Source organism: Melanerpes formicivorus, unplaced genomic scaffold, assembly GCF_026170545.1.
Source record: "Melanerpes formicivorus ecotype bairdi unplaced genomic scaffold, bMelFor1.0.p_v2 SCAF_22, whole genome shotgun sequence".
NCBI classification, from domain to species: domain Eukaryota; kingdom Metazoa; phylum Chordata; class Aves; order Piciformes; family Picidae; genus Melanerpes; species Melanerpes formicivorus.
The window spans coordinates 5564554-5583060 of NW_027142374.1; the positions used below are offsets into that span (position 1 = coordinate 5564554).

Here is an 18507-nt window from a genome sequence, read left to right on the forward strand (position 1 = left end):
TATAAACCCCCACATGGATGAGCTTTCTGGATCTCCAGCCCACCCATAACTCCACAAAGTCAAGAGAGGGCCCATGGTAACACACCATTCCACAAGCATTTCCTCTTCTTCCATCCCTGCCTCTGCCATCAACAACTCCCCTCAAGGGGAAAGCATGGACAAGGCAAGGGCAGGCTGCTTTTTCTTCTGACAGCAATGTCATCTAGAAGTTACTGCTACACACTGAAGATGCGGCTCAGAAGCTACTGGATCTGAGCAGCAGGACATATGCATAGCAAAGAAATGACTCTTGGGAAAGCAGACTCAGATTAACAGTGTTACCTCTCAGAAAACATCAGCCCCAAAATTTTGGTACCCTCCAACTACTAGGCTACATGCAAAGGCATGATTCCTTTTTAGAACACCCATGTTGTCCTGCTATACAAAATGGGAGGCATCAGAGTTGGGGTGCAGGAGATCTTTTGAATGTTGGCATTTTAGCTATCTTATTCTCACTTCGGTGTTAAAAATCTGCAGTCCTAGCCAGCAATCTTATCCTGCTATGTAAATCTTTTTAAACAAAATGCCTTAGTCAAAGCTTACTATTGTTAGGCCATATCAAATCAGTGTAGCAATTTGCCATCGGCATATCTTGATCTAATTATGTTCTGGAGGGAATCGAAATAGATCTAAAGAAAATTCAGATAATGGAACAGGCAAAACAAGAAAGGGAAAAGAGGAGCATAAACAAAAGATAAAAGAAGAACAGAGAATAAAGGATAAAGCTCTCAGATACAATTTAAAAAAAAAAAAAAAAGGATTAAATGATACTGAAATTGTGGGGGGTATGCACAGAGGCATCTCATAGAGGAAAAACAGGGATTAAAAATGTTACCATCATCTGATGTGTTCCATGAAATTCAGTGTCATTCACTGAGATGTGAAAATGGTGTGCTTAGGAGTCTAACAACAAGTCTGACCTGAAACCTACGAGCAACCAATGTTCATTTGTGCTATGCCAGTGGATTTCAGATGCAGTCAATGGAGACAAAACTTCTCCCTCCTATGGCTCTGCCTATGGCTGACATAACTGAACTGCTGGCATAAAGCTCACAAACAGGCCAAAATTCCACAGATACTTCCAGCAGAGGAAACATGTTAAATTTGGATCATGTTCAGTGGAGCTCTTTGTTCTTTTTAGTACACATCAGTACTAAAAACTCTGTGTGCTCCCCAAAATTGGATGATAATTCCTTTTCTTTCAAGACGAAGGGAACAAGAGTCTGTTCTGATTGCTTTTTAATGTCTATTTTTATAAGAAAACACCAATTGCTGAAGGCATTTTTCCATGTCCTATCCCATGATAAAACTTTCCTCAGCACTCTCAGGATCCCAAGGATTAATAATCTGTAAATATAGCAAAATTAATTTATATATAGCAAAACTAATTATCAAGATTTTGCTATAACTTCTTTCCTCAAAAAAAAATCCAATCCAACCACAGGAGGAATATCTTTCCTGTCTTTAAGTACACACTTTGAATCCTTTAGTGCTGGAATTAGAAGGGATGTGTGAATCCAAGTAGTGTCAAAATACAAAGGATAGTGAATGAAAACCCACACCTTTGTAAAGGGAAACAACTCATTGTAATTTGCACCTCTTTTGCAAGAATACCCCTTGACAAATAGCTCATTGCAAAGAAATCCATTCAACATAAAAATATATCAAATTCATTCTAGAAATTGTAGCTAGACAACCACACAGAGGCAATTCTTAAATCATGGGGTGTGGTTTAGCTCTCCCATGTTAACATCAAGCTCTGTGATAAGACAAAACCACCTTAAGAATACTATTTTCTCACTGGGAACACTCACATTGCCCTACAGAGCACCCAGGTATCAGGCTCTTTACAGAACAGCATAAGGGCAGTTCGGATCTACTGACTGGATAACCCAGATGGTTTTCCCTGCTGCTCCCCCTTACCTAACCTGCCCCCACTGAAAACAGTACTTTCAGAGGAAAGAACCCAGCCTCCCAGGCAGAGAAAGGCTGTCTGAAGTTTGAAACAGAAGCCAACAATATTACCAGGCCTAATCAAAGACTTTATTTTTTTTCCCCACTACTTTTTACAGTCATTTTCTTTGTACTTCTGACATCATCTTTGTTGGGAAGATTTATTGTCTGCTTTTTAAAATATCAGTTTGCAAGGGACACCAGATGGAGGGATCTCCACACACCACTCTGAATGGGAAGAGTGCGAACATGTGCAATACAGTTAGAGCCTTTATTTCTCCAGGCCTGGAAAGCCACTTACAAACATCAATACTGAGGGGAAAATTCTTGAGGCAGTTCTATTCCAGACATGCTCTTTACAAGGTGCTCTGTATTCTGAAGTTAGTGCCTTACAATTACTCACATTGACTCTGTCTCTTAATTTAAGAAGTAAAAATGGGATTATTTTAAGTATCTGAGCAATTAGGAGAGGGTTATTTGTTGATTGATAGTGCTTCATAAAATAAAGGTTTCAGACAAGAAATCAGCTGAACACCAAATTTTGTTATTATATTAACCAGCCTTTCCCCAAAAAAGAAAGAAAGAAAAAAAAAGCTCTGTTTACTATGTTACAAACAAAAGGGACTGTTGCATCATCTTACAGTTCTGGAATTGCTGCTGGATATCAGGGAAGCATAATAGGATAGATAAAAGTTCTGTAAAAGAGAAAGCACCAGAACTGGCAGAAAGGTGGGGTGGGTCAGCCCTTCATTTGAATGTAAATGTAATTATGAGGCAGGCAGTTAGGCTGACGTCAGGCAAGATCTTGGTAAACCATTACCACCAGCACCTGGTAACACAGTTGGTAATAAAAGAGGATGAAGTAGAAGATTCCAAGCAGAGTGGCATTATTAGAGAAAAACCAAACACAATTCTTTTTAAGCAGCAAAAGAAAACAGGGAAGAATAAGATGTTGTGACAAAACCTTTACAATCTGGGACAATCATGTATGTGAGTTCCCTCTTGGATAAAGAGACCAGCATGTATCCGGGATCTGCAAGGGGCAACAACAACCTGCCAGTGCAAAACTTTGTGTCTACTCCATCTTATTCTGACTACATGGGATATCATCATGTGCCAACTCTGGACAGCCACAGCCAGCCTGCTGGAACCTGGGGATCTCACTATGGCTCACAGAGGGAGGACTGGAATGCTTACGGCCCAGGACCTTCCAGCACAGTTGCTGCTGCACAAATCAACGGCTCGTCCCCGGGACAGGTCTCCTACAGTTCTGCTGATTACAGCTCCCTCCATCCCACTGCATCTGGGGGGTTACCTCCTGTAGATACAATTAATGCACAGCAAATCTCTCCCAACAGCCAAAGGCACAGCTCTTACGAATGGATGAGGAAAACAGTGCAAGCTAACACTACTGGTAAGTGTCTATTTCACTTCCAACCTCAGAAAGCATCTTCTGCTATCACTGATCTTAGAAATAATTAACTTTCCTTGCAGCACATAGGTTGGTGGGTCATTTATGACAGTTATTTAACTTACTGCTGTTTAATGCTCTTTTCACTAAATCTGCACCAGTTTCACTTTCATCCCTAAAGGCTTTATGGGGTTCCTATGGTGGAATGGCCGCTATGTTTAGATATGGCTTCATCTCACTCCCATTCAGGAATCTTTGTTCTAACATTCTGGAAAGGATGAAAAACATGATAGATTGAGAATGTCCTGGAAAAATGAATGCAGCAACATTTAAGAGTTTCAGGAAAAAATACTGCATTACTATTTTATGCCACCAAGTAAATATCAATTCAAAATCGCTTGTTACATTTTTTTCCAATACTTTTAAAGATAATTATATGCTCTGCTCCAACTGTAGCCATGATGCAATTTGCTGCTGTTGTTCCTATGTCTTTGATTTTTCTACCTAGATTTATTAGGTGAGAGGAAATACTCCTAGAGCAGTAATCTAACTTAAATGATCAGCACAGACTATTTTGGTTGCAGACCACATCTCTCCTTAGTTAAGCTCCCTCTGCATTTAATTTCAAATCAGTTTTATGTATTTTTCTCCCATACCAAAATTTTGCAGCTCGCTACAATTACAAATCACTTTCTTGCAAGCCTCACTCATTGCTGTGCCTGCTTTTGTCACAAGCTATGTGACAGATGAACCTCTCAGTGTATATTCCCAAGGTGTAAATTGGGTGTAGCAAGCTTCGCTAAATCTATTGTTAAAGTTAAAAGTAGTAAGAGTGTGTTAGAGAGCATCAAAGAAAATTCTCTAAAGAAAGAGGAGTAATCACAATGGAGCGTTCTAAGAAGACACAGAAAATCAGCACTGCTTGCTTGTGCTTGAGACACAATACTCCCTGAAGTGGTTATTGCTCAAGAGCAAAACTAGCCTGGTAATTGTTTCTTAGTTATAAAGCAGGTAAATACTTCTTTCCCACTGTTACTAAATCTCAAGTGCCCAGTGAACATGAAGATATCACAATGTCACCCTTCCACTTGTAGCCTCCACAAAGATCTTCAAAGTCAGGCAGATTTATAGTCTGTTTCCCCCCCTTCTGTATACTGATGTAAATCAACAGCTATTTCATTAACATCTTTGGAGACTTCCAGGTGTAGAAGTGATGCAAGAATTGAGGGTAGATCAAATTCAACCAAGACCACTGAATGTCAACTAGGCAACCCTGTCCCTGTCATGTTGGCACTGAATTTTGTGTTAAACATCTAACTCCTCATTTTATAACTTACTGCACAGACACGGAAGATCCTGAAAGGTTCTCATGTTCTTACTCAACCTTCCTGAAATATGCAATTCATGAAAATTCAAAACGTTTAAATTCAGCTCTAGTCTGAAAAGCACTTCCAGGGCATTTACAGACATGCTGAAATGCTTTATGAACTACAGCAGACAGGTGAAATAAGGCCTGTCATAGGTACATGTCCTGAGGCCATACATTCCTAGAGCCCAGTCCTTTGAAGTGTTAAAACCGGCTCAGGACTTCACACAACTGGGCTCAAGACATCAACCCAGCTTAAAAAAGGGTTTGGGAGAGAAAAGCACGAATGTGGTTTTGTAAAACAAGAAAAGTCCCATATAGTTTTGGCTTTTTGCTGGTGTTTTAAAAATAATGTTAACTGTAAAAACAGAAGCATTTTAATACTGCCACATAAAAAGTTGTGACAACGAAAGGAAATTCAAACAAGTTAGGCTAAAATTATGTGTGTAACAGCTACATATTAAATTATCAATGCTTTCTCCCAAAGGTAATGTGAGAAAAGTTATTTGTTGCCATTACAATCACTCTTTGAAATAAATTTGCTCTTTCTTTTCTTGTTGCCATCATATGATTCATGCTATCAAAGTAGCTACTGGCTTCTTCCTTTCAATATTACCATTGCTTAATACAGTTCAGTGCTCTAAAAATTCAGAATTACAGCCCTAAGCTTTACAAATCAATGTATCCATATACATAAATGCGTGCATGTCCTTAACTTCACTAGTGGCATGTGCTCACATGGAGGTACATGAGCAACATGGAATAACAGAGAGCAAAACACATCTCATTAAATGAAGGAACCTACTAAAATACTGTTCTAAAAACAGTAGAAATTATTTGTGGGGGCAGATGTTGATGGGAACTTTTGCACACACAACACCACCTCCCCCCTCCATTAAATACACTATATTCTGATTTTATATTCATATTTAGCATTTTATAACAAAAATTAAATTGCAGGAAGAGTAAAATGAAAAATCTACCTGATCCAAGTCAATTCTCTGGATAAAATATCATGGAGACAGAAGTACTATGTCCTTTGACAGATAAAACATGATTTGAAATTATATATGCTCTAACTGTATATGCAGAACCAAAACTTTTTTTCCTGTCAAACACAGACACTGCAAACATATGAGGGCAATAAGAAATTTTAAAATAGAAACATCACCAGTGGCCTGGTCTTCCCATAGAGGCTATGAAAATGAAATGGAACAGCTATGGAATTCCTTACAGTCTGCTCCTCTGTTTATTAATAATCAGTGACAAAATGCTCTTTTAGCTTCAGTTATGTGAGAGCAGATTTTTCAGACCAACTCATTTTTGAGTAATCAACAGTGTAATCAACAGTGTAAAATGTGTACTTTGTGAGGGTGAGTGAGCCTTCAAAGCAAGAAACACACCCAAAAGATAGCTGAACAAGGGCCTAGAAAACTTCACATGAAACTTCATCAAGGAGCAATCCTTCTCAAAAGGGGATGGACTACCAGGGGTCTGAACAAAAGGACATTATTTTTGCACTTTGCAATATCAGCCTCAGCTTTTTTTTTGCTTTTTTTTTGTTTTAATTACAGTCAATACATTCAGTGTGTGTGTTTAAACAAGCAGTGATGTCCCAGTAATTCAGATTACATCACTGCAGAAACACAGCCAGAAAGCAAACTAGAAAAGCGGGGTGGGGGGAAAGCCAGGTCTCTGCTCTAATGCTAATTTATTTTGCTTTGTAAACTGGTTGTGACATCTATTTTCCACTGGCCTACATTGTCTGGGGTTTTGAGGCCTATCTGTCATATTGAGGCAACAGACCCTTTTAACACTTCACTTTGCTTTGATATGCAGTCTTGTCTCTTCCTTCTCCCTCTTTTCTTCAGGAGTTATATTGCCGGAAAGGGTGATGATTTTCACAGCAAATAAAGAGGCCTTCTCCCAGCTTTATTGTCTTCAGAAGAAATGCTCTGTGAATTTTATGACCAAGGGGAATGGGGAAAACTATTCCTTTTCTCCACCCCTTCAAATCATGGTTATATTTGCTGATTATAGTGAAGCCGGAATAACCCTGTTGAATTTTAACTTGTTTTCAAAGATTACCTTCCAAGCCTTCAGTTTAGAGGGAACCTGCATATCTAAACCATTGTTAACATTAAAACTATCATTCAGAGCAAATCTTTGAAAGCCAACGATTTGTACCCTCAAAAAAAGGTAAACTTAGCTTGATGATTTGGTTTAGTCTTGCAAATTGAAGCTAGGAAATGTACACTAAAAGTCAGCATGGCACAGGGGAAAACATCCTTAATTACACATACTTCAAAATGTCTTAAGCTATGTCTACCTCTAGCCTTCAGATAAAAATATCACAGTCTCTCAGTGCTGGTCCAAAATTAAAGAGAAACAAGGGAAAATATTCCTTCATCTATTTCTGTCCCTTTTTTCCTCTGCTAAGATGAAAGAGTCTGACATTTGTTTAGGGCTTGTAAATTCCAAACCAATTGGCTTGTGTTTCTGAATGTGAAAGGGGTTCTTGATAAGATCTCCTTGTCGCTCCTTTGTGTGGCGTGTGCTTCATCTTAACACCTCAATGGATTTTAGGGAACCACTTTAAAGGAGTCTTTGTCCTACAGTTTGTCCCAGAAAACTCACATCAAAAAAAACCTGGGAAGATCAGAAGAAAAAGGAAAACTATCTATCTGGCTGTTGAAAGCCCAAAGGAGAACAAATAATAGTACAGAGATCACTCTTCAACTTATTATGTGTATAATTGTTTAAAAGTCTATGAAATTAGTGATATCTTCTGACCATCAAGTAATGCTTCTTTTCACAGTATTTATCCAATATATCCAAGAACATTTCTTTGATATGTTAGAGAGAGGATGATACTTAAATCCTTTTACAAGTATTTTATTGCCTCATGATACAAATCACTAAGTGCTCTCAACTGGAAAGGGAAGTCCTGCACACTGAATACCTCCAGCGATACCTCACAGGCACTAGGCAGCTGGTGAGACTCCACCTTTTGAAAAAGATAAACTCAAATCATTATTGAATTATAAGCATGTTCTGCGAACACAGGAGAAAGTCAAACCATTTCTAGTAGGACATTTCTTTGTGTTAGAGGTGAGCTTTTAAAACTCAAATAATTAGGACATAATATAACAAAATGAATGATGACTGAACCTTGGTCTTGAAATACTGTGTATTTGTGCCTGCGTATATATGGATGTCGTTTGAGTGAGTGCTGAAATGAAACCCCTTTAAGATCAAATACAGTCAGCACCAAGAATGCACTGTTGTGAATTATTTAAGATACTTCAGGGTGTTTTTCACTAAACAGCTTTACATTGAAATGTATGTTTACAGAGAGAGGGACCTAAAGAGGGAAGGACAGTCACTACAACCAATACTGCCTTATTCACTCTGCGCTTCGCATTCCTTCATTGTAACACACAAAACAAGTACTCTGTGGTTTAATTCATGTCTGTAAAATATTTGAAAGATGCTATAGAAATTAAACTGCAACACAGTAATAATATTTCTTTCTTAAACAGGTAAAACAAGAACAAAAGAAAAGTACCGAGTGGTTTACACAGATCATCAGAGACTAGAATTAGAGAAGGAATTTCACTGCAACAGATACATTACAATCAGGAGAAAGTCAGAACTGGCAGCAAACCTGGGACTATCTGAAAGACAGGTACAAAGTAACTATCCACTACCTGTATGAAACCCTTCACCAGAAACTCTGACTGCTGGGGACATGGGCAGCATCCACCTCATGTGTCCATCACATAGTTTCTGAGCATATCTGACACAATGTATGTACAGATACAATGATGGAATGGTTTGGGTTGGAAGGGATCTTAAAGATCATCTAAGTTCAACCCTCTGCCATGGGCAGGCACACCTCCAGACCAGGTTGCTCAAGGTTCTGTCCAACCTAGTCTTGAACACCTCCAGGGAAGGGGCATCCACAACCTCCCCGGGCAACCTGGTCCAGTGTCTCACCACCCTCACTGTAAAGAATTTCTTCCTTATGTCCAACCTAAATCTACCTGCTCTCATATCAAACCACTGTCCCTCATCCTATCACAGTATCACTTAGGTTGGAAAGGACCTCGAGGATCATCGAGTCCAACCTATCAACACAGACCCCATGACTAGACCATGGCACCAAGTGCCACGTCCAATCTCCTCTTGAACACCTCCAGGGTCGATGACTCAACCACCTCCCTGGGCAACCCATTCCAATGCCGAATGACTCGCTCGGTGAAGAACTTCCTCCTCACCTCGAGTCTAAACCTCCCCTGGTGCAGCTTGAGACTGTGTCCCCTTGTTCTGGTGCTGGTTGCCCTTGTGAAAGTCTCTCCTCAGCTCTCCTGTAGCTCCCTGGAAAGCCACTATAAGGTCTCCCTGGAGTCTTCTCTTCTCCAAGGTGAACAGCAAGTCAAGGGAGGTTCTCCTCTCCTTCTATTCTGCCCTTGAGAGGCCTCATCTGAAATACTGAGTCCAGTTCTGGACTCCCTGATTCAAGAGAGACAGGAAAATACTGGAGAGAGTCTAACAGAGATTACAAAGATGCCAAGGGGCCTGGAGCATCTCTGTGAGGAAAAAAGGCTGAGAGACCTGGTGCTGCTGAGCCTGGAGAAGAGGAGCCTGAGAGGGGATCTTCTCAATGCTCAGCAGGAGCTAATGGGTGGAGGGCAAGAGGATGGGGCCAGGCTCTTCTCAGTGGTGCCCAGGGACAGGACAAGGGGCAACAGGCACAAACTGGAACCCAGAAGCTTCCGTTTGCATATCAGGAGAAACTTCTTTGCTGTGAGGGTGCTGGAACCCTGGAGCAGGCTGCCCAGAGAATTTGTGGAGTCTCCTCTGCAGAGATTCCAAACCCAGCTGGGACAATGTGATGCTGGGCATGCTGCTGTGGGAGACTCTGATTTAGCTTGGGAGTTGGACCAGATGATTCCCAGAGGCCCCTTCCAACCCCCACCATGCTGGGGTTTTGGGATTCTGTAACTTCCTAAAATCACCATGTTGGAGAACACACAAAGCAGAAGCTCTGCAGCCTGCAAATATAGCAACTGTTAAAATTCAACCCTCCTTACACAACAGAACTGCACTGGTTCTTCTGCATCTGGGAAATAAGGGAAGATTTGGTGGTATTAAATAACCTTAGCAACCAGATCTATTGCCCCTCAGATAAATTTAATCAAGAGGCCTTTTTCTAGAATTTTATAAACTTTTGTTCTTGCTGAATGTACACCTAAATTATTCTCCTCTTTCAGTGGCCTCCTCTGCTTCAGCATTCAATCTGTGCAAGAACATGGAGTAGAGAGACACCAGTTGAGGCTGGAGGTATAAGCAATGGCATGTTAGGATCAAGCATTGTTTATAAATACATCATACTGCAGTGATGTTCAATCCCAGACTCATAGAGTGAATAGATTAAACTCTGCAGACTTTAATTCAGCCCAGAAAGTAACTACAAAAAGCAAGTCTGTCACTGATGGAATTAAGTTCGTAATACAGCAGGATACAGCTGCACTGGAGTTCAGAGAGCACTGCAATTATGAAAGATTCAAAGCCTGCACCTCAATGTTATGCAAGCTGGCTGATTTAGAGCACAGACATGCCTGGAGTAACCAGCAACACTGCATAAAATCAGTTTCCTATTACAGAACTGTTGCTTTTAAAGCACCTGATTTTTGACTGGAGAATTTGCTTCAGGCATAGTGTAGAAAACCCACACCATCTACCTGCATTTCTACAGGACTAGGACTGATGACAAAGTTAAATGCTTCTTACTCATCCTTACTAGCAAGGTGATAAAAAGAAAACAACTAGAAAACAATATGGAGATTTCCAACACATATTGTATTCAACACTTTATAGGATGCAAGGAAAACTGCTAAGTAAAACCATAAAAATTAATTATAAGAAAACACAAATGGCGTTTTCTACTCATCCACACTTTCATGTAAGGAAAGAAAATAGAGCTACTTCAACGGAAAGTAGATTTCAAACAGCCAAGCCAGGAGTCTTTACACAAGCCTGAGAAATTCCCTGTCATTAAGTAATGCTGATCTGTTTATACACATGCCATAGCACACAGCTAGCTGTGAAATACAGATATATTGAGCAGTAACAAAAGAATCCCAAACTTCTAAAACATATAAGAAGATGTATTCCAGTGTTTGAAGAGGGCTACAGGAGAGCAGGAGAAGGTCTTCTTACAACAGCATGGAGTGACAGAACAAGCACTAATGGCTTTAAACTGGAAAAAGTTGTACTGAGATTAGACCTTAGGAAGAAATTCTTCCCCATGAGGGTGGTGAGGCACTGAAACAGGTTGCCCAGGGAAGCTGTGGAACATCCAAGCCTTAAGAGTTCAAAGCCAGGTTGGATGGGCAACCTCATCTAGATGGAGGTGTCCCAGCCCACAATAGGAGGGTCGAAACTAGCTAATATTTAAGGTCCATTCCAACCCAAACCATTCAACAATATGTACAGATTAAAAAATCACTCACAATATAAACAGGGAAAAAGAAGCCTCACTCCCTGGGTTTGAATTAATCTGTAACATATATGATATAAAAACTTATTCTATAGTCACATCTTTCTAAAGCCTGATACACGCCACTCTAAAAGCTTAGGTGATGAACTGGGTGGACCCTGAATCTACTTATGTAGATTGAATACTAAATCAGTAAGTTCACTTTACAGTTAGTCTAAGAGAAGTAAGGAATTGTCTACTGATTATGGTGCAGAAATACAAAGTAACCAAAAAGGTTACAGAGTCAATGTTTTGGGTTCTGGTTGTTTGGGACTTTTTTGTTGGAGTGGTTTGTTTGGGGTTTGTATTTTTTATATTGGCTTTTGGCTTTGGTTTTGTTTAATATTTTGATGTGTGATAGGGTTTTAACACATCCCTATTTTCTTTGCTATTCTTACTGTACAAAGTTGACCACTGCTTTGAATTAATCAGCTCTCATTTATAACACCACAGGTGAAAATCTGGTTCCAGAATCGCCGCGCAAAAGAAAGGAAAATGATCAAGAAGAAAATATCTCAGTTTGATGGCAGCGGGGGCTCAGCTCAGAGTGATTCTGGTTCACTCAGCCCAAATGAAATCTCCAGTTCTCTGTTGCCCCTACCACATGGGATAAATGGATTACAGCCTGATGACATTCAACAGGTCATAATTTTATAATGAACAAAGGAAAAAGAAAAAGGATAAAAGAAAAAGCAATACATCTTCTCTTGAAAACTCCACTTTGCAGAAGGCTGTTCGCATTTACCTGTCTTCAGAGTGCTGGTTTCGAAGTGCAGGATCAGGGACTACGATCACAGTATTTTAATTACTGCTGAAATCTCAGGGAACTTGTGCTGCTCAGGTTCATCACTCCAAATCTTTGAGTAGGAGACAATTTGCTCCAGACACTGACCCAAAGAATGATACAACTGAAGATTCAGTAAATGTAGTTCTAGTCTGATCATATATATATATTTTTATATATATGTATACAGAACTGATTGTAAAGTACTATTGCATAAAAGACACTGAGTGTATTTGGTTTGTTACAGTCTATATCATTAGAGTAAACCATAGATGTTAATAAATATTCACACTGAAGTATCCTGAGATGAATGCTACTTTCTGAATATAACAAAAAAAAAACATCTAAACCACTTAAACAGACTCATAAAATTGTTTTGGTTGGAATAAATCTCTAAGAGCATCAAGTCCAACCATGAACCTAATACCACCATGACCATTAAACCACATCCACAAGTGCCATGTCCACACATTTCTGGAACACCTCCAGGGATGGTGACTCCACCACCTCCCTGGGCAGCCTGTTCCAACGTGTGACCACTCTTGCAGGAAAGAAATTTTTCCCTATATCCAACCTAAACCTCTCCTGGTGCAACTTGAGGCCATTTCCTCTCATTCTATCACCTGACACTAGCAAGAATAGACCAACCCCCACCTCACTCCAACCTCCTTTCAGGGAGTTGTAGAGACCAATAAAGTCTCTACCTCCCCTTCTTCACACTAAACAATGGCAGTTCCCTCTGCCATTCCTCGTAACACCCAACAATGTTCCTACACCAACAGATTTAATGCAATAACTCCTACCTTCTTTGCCCTGTCTAACTGCAGCCATGCATGTCAATGTCCTAAGCTTACAGATCTACAAGATCATGCCAAACCTGCCAGGATTTGTTACATACATCAGTAACTGCCAAATAGTTTGGAAAAACAGAAGTATTGGTTCAGTCTTCAGTAAGTGCACTTATTGCTGCTCAGCAGTAGAATGGAAACAGAGCTGTTACTGCCAGCAAACCAGCACAAAACAAATAAAGAATCTATTTAATGTCTCTAAACCTTTAAAGTGAAATAGCACCAGCCTTGGGTCACTGATTTTTTCCATGACACTTATTTTGGGCTAAAAGCAAGAAATTCCCCAAAGTAGCTGACACTGTTTCAAGCTGTTATCAAAGCTTACCATTCATACCATCACACCAAGTGTTCACTCCTGAAAGAGCACAAATTAAGGAGAACCATGCTTACAGTGTGGTCAGTTTTAATTATTGGTCCATGTTGGCAGGTGAAGGTAGCAACAGCATGTGGGAGACAACTGGTGAGGCCAGAAAAAGTAGAAATAAATACCAAGGCATGAAAAGGGGATCTGAGCAACATGATCTATTCAAAGATGTCCCTGCTGACTGCAGGGGGGTTGGAGTAGATGACCTTTAAAGGTCCCTTCCAACCCAAACCATTCTATGACTTTAAATGAAATAATTTTAGAAGTCAAATGGGAATTTGACTGGGATACAAAGCATTTAAAGTCAACCTTTTCAATAAAAGTGTTTTCCTTTTTCATGAGCTTCACCCTGATTTCTTTCCATCAGGTCTATTTTAAATAAATATTTTAAATAGCTATTCAAAGCATATCTTAATGAAAAAATAGGGGAGACAGTCTCTCCCATGCAGGTTATCTTCTCTGGCTACAACTAAGTCACATAAGAAGTTCTTTCCCCCATCTAGATCTTAACATCCCTTTAAATCAAAGTGCAGTGGCACAGCTGTTCCTTAAAATAATCCAAGAAAAAAAAAAATAATAGACTAACTGGGCTCATTTTTAGTAAACTTGATTGCAGAGTGATTAAATAGGCAGTTATATTCACCGGCTCAGGAGGATGTTAAGGCATGGAGGGGAATATGGCAAACAGCTGAAACAAGAAAGTCCTCCTCTGTCTCTGCGAGAGTTTGGACATTGTATCTGACTGTAGCCCACATCAATAATTTTTCTTTCTGGCCAGAAAACATTGTCCCAACACAAAATGTATTAATAGGCCATTGAAAACTACACCACAGCCTGACAGGAGTCCCTCTGACATCCATGTCCTCCCAAGATGACCATGGGAACACAAGGCTGAGGCTGTGCTGTTGGGAAGATGCCATCGCTCTTCTTCTCTGGGCAGCTGTGTTTAACTCTTCTGCATTGCTCACATAAAGGTAAAGCTTCAGAGGATGTGATCCAGTTCTTTGTGTTTAATTTTTGTATTTACGTGGGTGCAAAGGAACACTAAAGGCTATAAATAACATTTTCTAATATTTATCTTCCCTCCTTTGAAGACTTCTCCAGTGACTTTAATTAGACTCTCCCTTAGCACCATTAGGCAATTAAAATAATAATAAATCAAACACAATCATTCTCACCCAGTGGGTTTCCTCCCCATGCTCTCTCAGCTTCCTGTCTTTTTCACTTTATGTAAATGGGGAACCATCACACTGTTTAAATTCAGCTGTTGGAGTTGGTATTTCCAGTTTGCAGAGTCATGAGCTACTTCAACACCATGCTGATATCAAAAGAAAATTCTGCATCACACAACTGTCTAATTCCAGCAGCCAGCACAACCCTTCTTACTTTTCTTTGAATCATCTTTATGCTGATGAGAATATCACAGAGGTGCCAAAGCTTTGGGAACATTGTCCTTCTTGGTCCCTCTGTCTATAAATACTTAATCAAGGGAGGAAGAATTTGCCACAACCTGTTCATGCTGAGACTCTGTGGAGCAGCACAATGATCTGACTTCATTAACTAACTTCTAAATATTGATCTGTGGCAGGAAATAAAGAAAATGATGGATTGATCTAGAGTTACAGTAGTGACAGTATGGTAGTAGACTAGAAACTGGAAAGGATCTTATTATATTAAAAAATAGTAATTTACAGGAGAGACATAACTTGAACACTTAACTGGCTGCTTGGGATAGTAATGCAAGTTAAATAAAAACCTGGATTAAAAACATGACAGCCTCTTCAAACTAAGATTACTTTTCCCTCTGCATTAGGCACTTTCACTATAAGCAGCACTGAGCTGCACATTCCTGCACAAAGCCAAAAACCTCTTAGTTTCTACAAAATATCTGTATCATGAAAGTTTTTTTCATTAAAGCTCCCCCATCACTGAGTCACCTTACTTCCACAAGTGAACACATCCAGGTTTGCCTCAGGAGTTACACATTTCTACTTCTAAACAAAAGAATGACATCTCAATGAGATGCTGGATGCACTTTGAGAGGGAAAAACCCAACCCACAGAAATTACCAGGGTCTTTTTCTCACCATAAATTCCAATGCATTAAACAGATGGTTACAGGTCCATTCTTAAAAGAAAATATTATTTGCATCGAAGAGATTATCTTTATTGTTCCATGGACATGCCAAACACTGATTATCACAGAATCATAGAATTTTCAGTTGGAAGGGACCTTCAAGATCATTGAGTCCCACAGAAATTCTCTGCAGCATGTGATATCATGGCACTTGGGTCAAGGTTTCCTAATTTGAGAATGAATAAGACAGTCACAGGTAAAACAGCTCAACCTCTGCTGAGCCAGAACAATGCTAGATAGCCAAGCTGTGAGGATGGATCTGAAAACAAGTATTAGCTGCTGCCTCTCATGTGCAATTGAGGCTAACATTTTCTAAAAGTCTCATAACTCTTATCAACTTAATGCTTTGATCCATTAAAATGAAACAAGGGAGAATGGGCACAAACTGAAACCTAGGAGGTTCTGCCTAAACAGAGGAGAAACTTTGGTGTGAGAGTACATAGTGCCCTGGAGCAGGCTGCCCAGAGAGATCCTGGGATCTCCCCTCTTTGGAGAGATTGCAAACCCATCTGGACATCGTGACCTTGGGCAAGCTCCTGTGGGTGCCACTGCTTTAGCAGAGGGGTTGGACTGGATATCTCCAGAGGTCCCTTCCAAGCCCCACCATGCTGAATCTGGGATTTACAGGTGAAGTTCAACACCAAGGAGAACTTCTTGAGTACAGACAAGAGTTACTAAAGATGTGTACCTGAAATGGCCTATTTTATCTATTTTAGAGAGTCAGAGAGAATTCTCACTAAAAAAAAAACCAAAAAAAAGTCTTCTGAAACTCCAACTTCAGCTGAACTTTTATTTCAATCTATTAATTAAAAAGCAAAATATGTTAACTATTAAGCTAGTCTAGCAAAGGATCTTTTTTAATTAAAGAGACTTTCTCTCTTGGTTTGCTAATATCTGAGACACTCATTAGAAGGAGGTCACGCAGTATACTATGCCAAAACTCAACACTTTCTCATTTTATGCTTCAATTCAGCAAATCATTTTAGCCCATTTCAGCACCTAACAGAGGTCAGGCCTTAATTCCACCAAATGTTCACTTCTGTCCATTTAAATGCCTGTACCACTCACTTATGTTCTAAATGAGCACACGAGCTGCACTCAAATGAAGGATTTTCAATTAAACAAGCACAGTGATGCTCCTGCATCTCATTGTTTGCCTCACCTTTTCCTGTCTCAAGCATCTCATAATTCTCATACCAAATGTTAAAATTGTAACCTGGTTTGTTTTGACTTCACACTCCATATACATTGCTTGCCTCTCCTTTTTTTAACCCTTCTAACATTTGCAATAATTTTTATTTCAACAAAACTAAACACACGCAAAGAACAGGAAGAAGGTGTGGTTTTATTAGCATCCTAAGTGCTCAAAATTCCCAATCCAGCACAAATCTTCTTCAAGGGCTTGATCTACATCCCAAATCAGAGTAGAAGTACTCATTACCCCATGAAAACTGGATCATGCCAGCAGTGCAGTGTCAGATAAAACAATGATGACATCAAGAAGTACAAAATGTGACAGTTAGTTAAACACAGGAAAAGATATCAAACATCTTCACCAACACGCCCTAATGATTAAGGACAGCACATTTCATACTTACCTTGGTAAGAGCTAGAAACCCTACCTGTGGCCCTCTAATAAAATCATTCCTTTGAGTAGGAGAAGCACCTGTAAAAACTCTTCATATGCCATCTTAAAACATTCTAAGAAATAAGAAGAAACCCACCAGCAAGGTTTTGAAAAATCAGTGGCCATACAAAGCTCTGAGAGAACAAGAAGATAAAACAATTATGGTTCACTATTTTATTCAGCATTCTGCAAGGCCTGTGCTGGAAAATGCTTTCATTATAAACTCAACCCAGCATTTTAACTGTTCCATGGATTGCTCTGAAACACTGGCAGAGCTGTCCGACTTTGCTCAGCACCAGCAGAGCCTTGAACATGAGTTTGTTTAGGTATTCCTTAAAGGAAATGCTGTCTAGAAGGACAGCAGCTTACATCCCATGTAGTTTTACTTTAAATACAATTACTTTTCTCATGGAGAGTTCACCAAAGCTACCAAGAACTAAGAAAATCTCAAATAATTAAAGCCTGTAATGCCCACGCACAGCATCGGAGCTTTCATTTCTGAAAGTGCTCTCAGCTCCAAGTTTGATCTTTTTTTGACTTTCACATAAGTTAAAGCATCCCGAACTTATCACAGACTAAAATAATACCCAATACCTTACTAGTAATCCCCCATTTATTCCAGTGGCTTCAGGAGTTTCTTTCCATGGGTTACGAACGGTAATTGTGTATATTCAAATGAAGGCAAAGGGAAGAAAGTGTTAGAGCCTCAACCTGAGAATTATTTTCCTTAGATGTTTCAAATACTGGCAGTGAGATATATGGTGCCACACCTTCTCTGCTATTTATCTGCAATATTCATCACTGAACAAGAAAAAAATACTTTGATAAAAACGGGACAGTACTTTTGTTTTATAAAGATAAATTGGGGGGCGGGAGGTAACCAGAGAACAAGACCTTTTTTTCTCGTCACAGGGATTGATCTGCAACTCTATGTAAGATGGGTAACGTGCTGAAGAAAGAGTGCGCGGCACTGACAAATGCGCAGCTCACACGAACTGCTTTCGCCAAGCGCCCTCAGCAGCCCCCTCGAGCCGCGTCACCCTCCGAGGGGCGGCAAGAAGAGGCGGGCACGGCGCGCACGCACCTGAGGCGCAGCGGCAGCAGCGGCGCCTCCTCCTGTTAGCGGGGCTGGGACCACAGGGACGACCTCCTGTTAACGGGACCGGGACCGGGACCGCACGCACCTCCTCCCTAGGCACCGCGACAGCCACGGGGGATACCCAAGACCCCCGAGCCACCGGTGGGCAATGCGGGCCTCTGGCAGCAGTTGAAGAAGCGACCCTCACCCCCCGGCGGCACGCTCCCCTCAGAGCACCGCGCACGCGCCATAGGGCACCTGCGCGCCGGCCTCCCGCCGCCCGCCGGCCGCGTGGGGCTCCGCCCCCGGCGCGCAGTGCGCAGGCGCCTGGCGAGGCGGCGCCGGGGGAGGGCTTGA

General features: G+C 40.5%; 1 protein-coding gene across 1 annotated transcript; it reads left to right on the top strand.

Annotated features, from left to right (window-relative positions):
- Positions 1-2976: 2976 nt before the first annotated feature.
- On the top strand, positions 2977-12274 carry LOC137448078 (homeobox protein CDX-4-like). Its single transcript, XM_068152242.1, has 3 exons — positions 2977-3406; positions 8312-8457; positions 11767-12274. Exons 1-3 carry the CDS (start codon positions 2977-2979, stop codon positions 11968-11970), a joined length of 780 nt encoding a protein of 259 aa, XP_068008343.1. The 3' UTR covers positions 11971-12274.
- The last annotated feature ends 6233 nt before the right edge of the window (positions 12275-18507 follow it).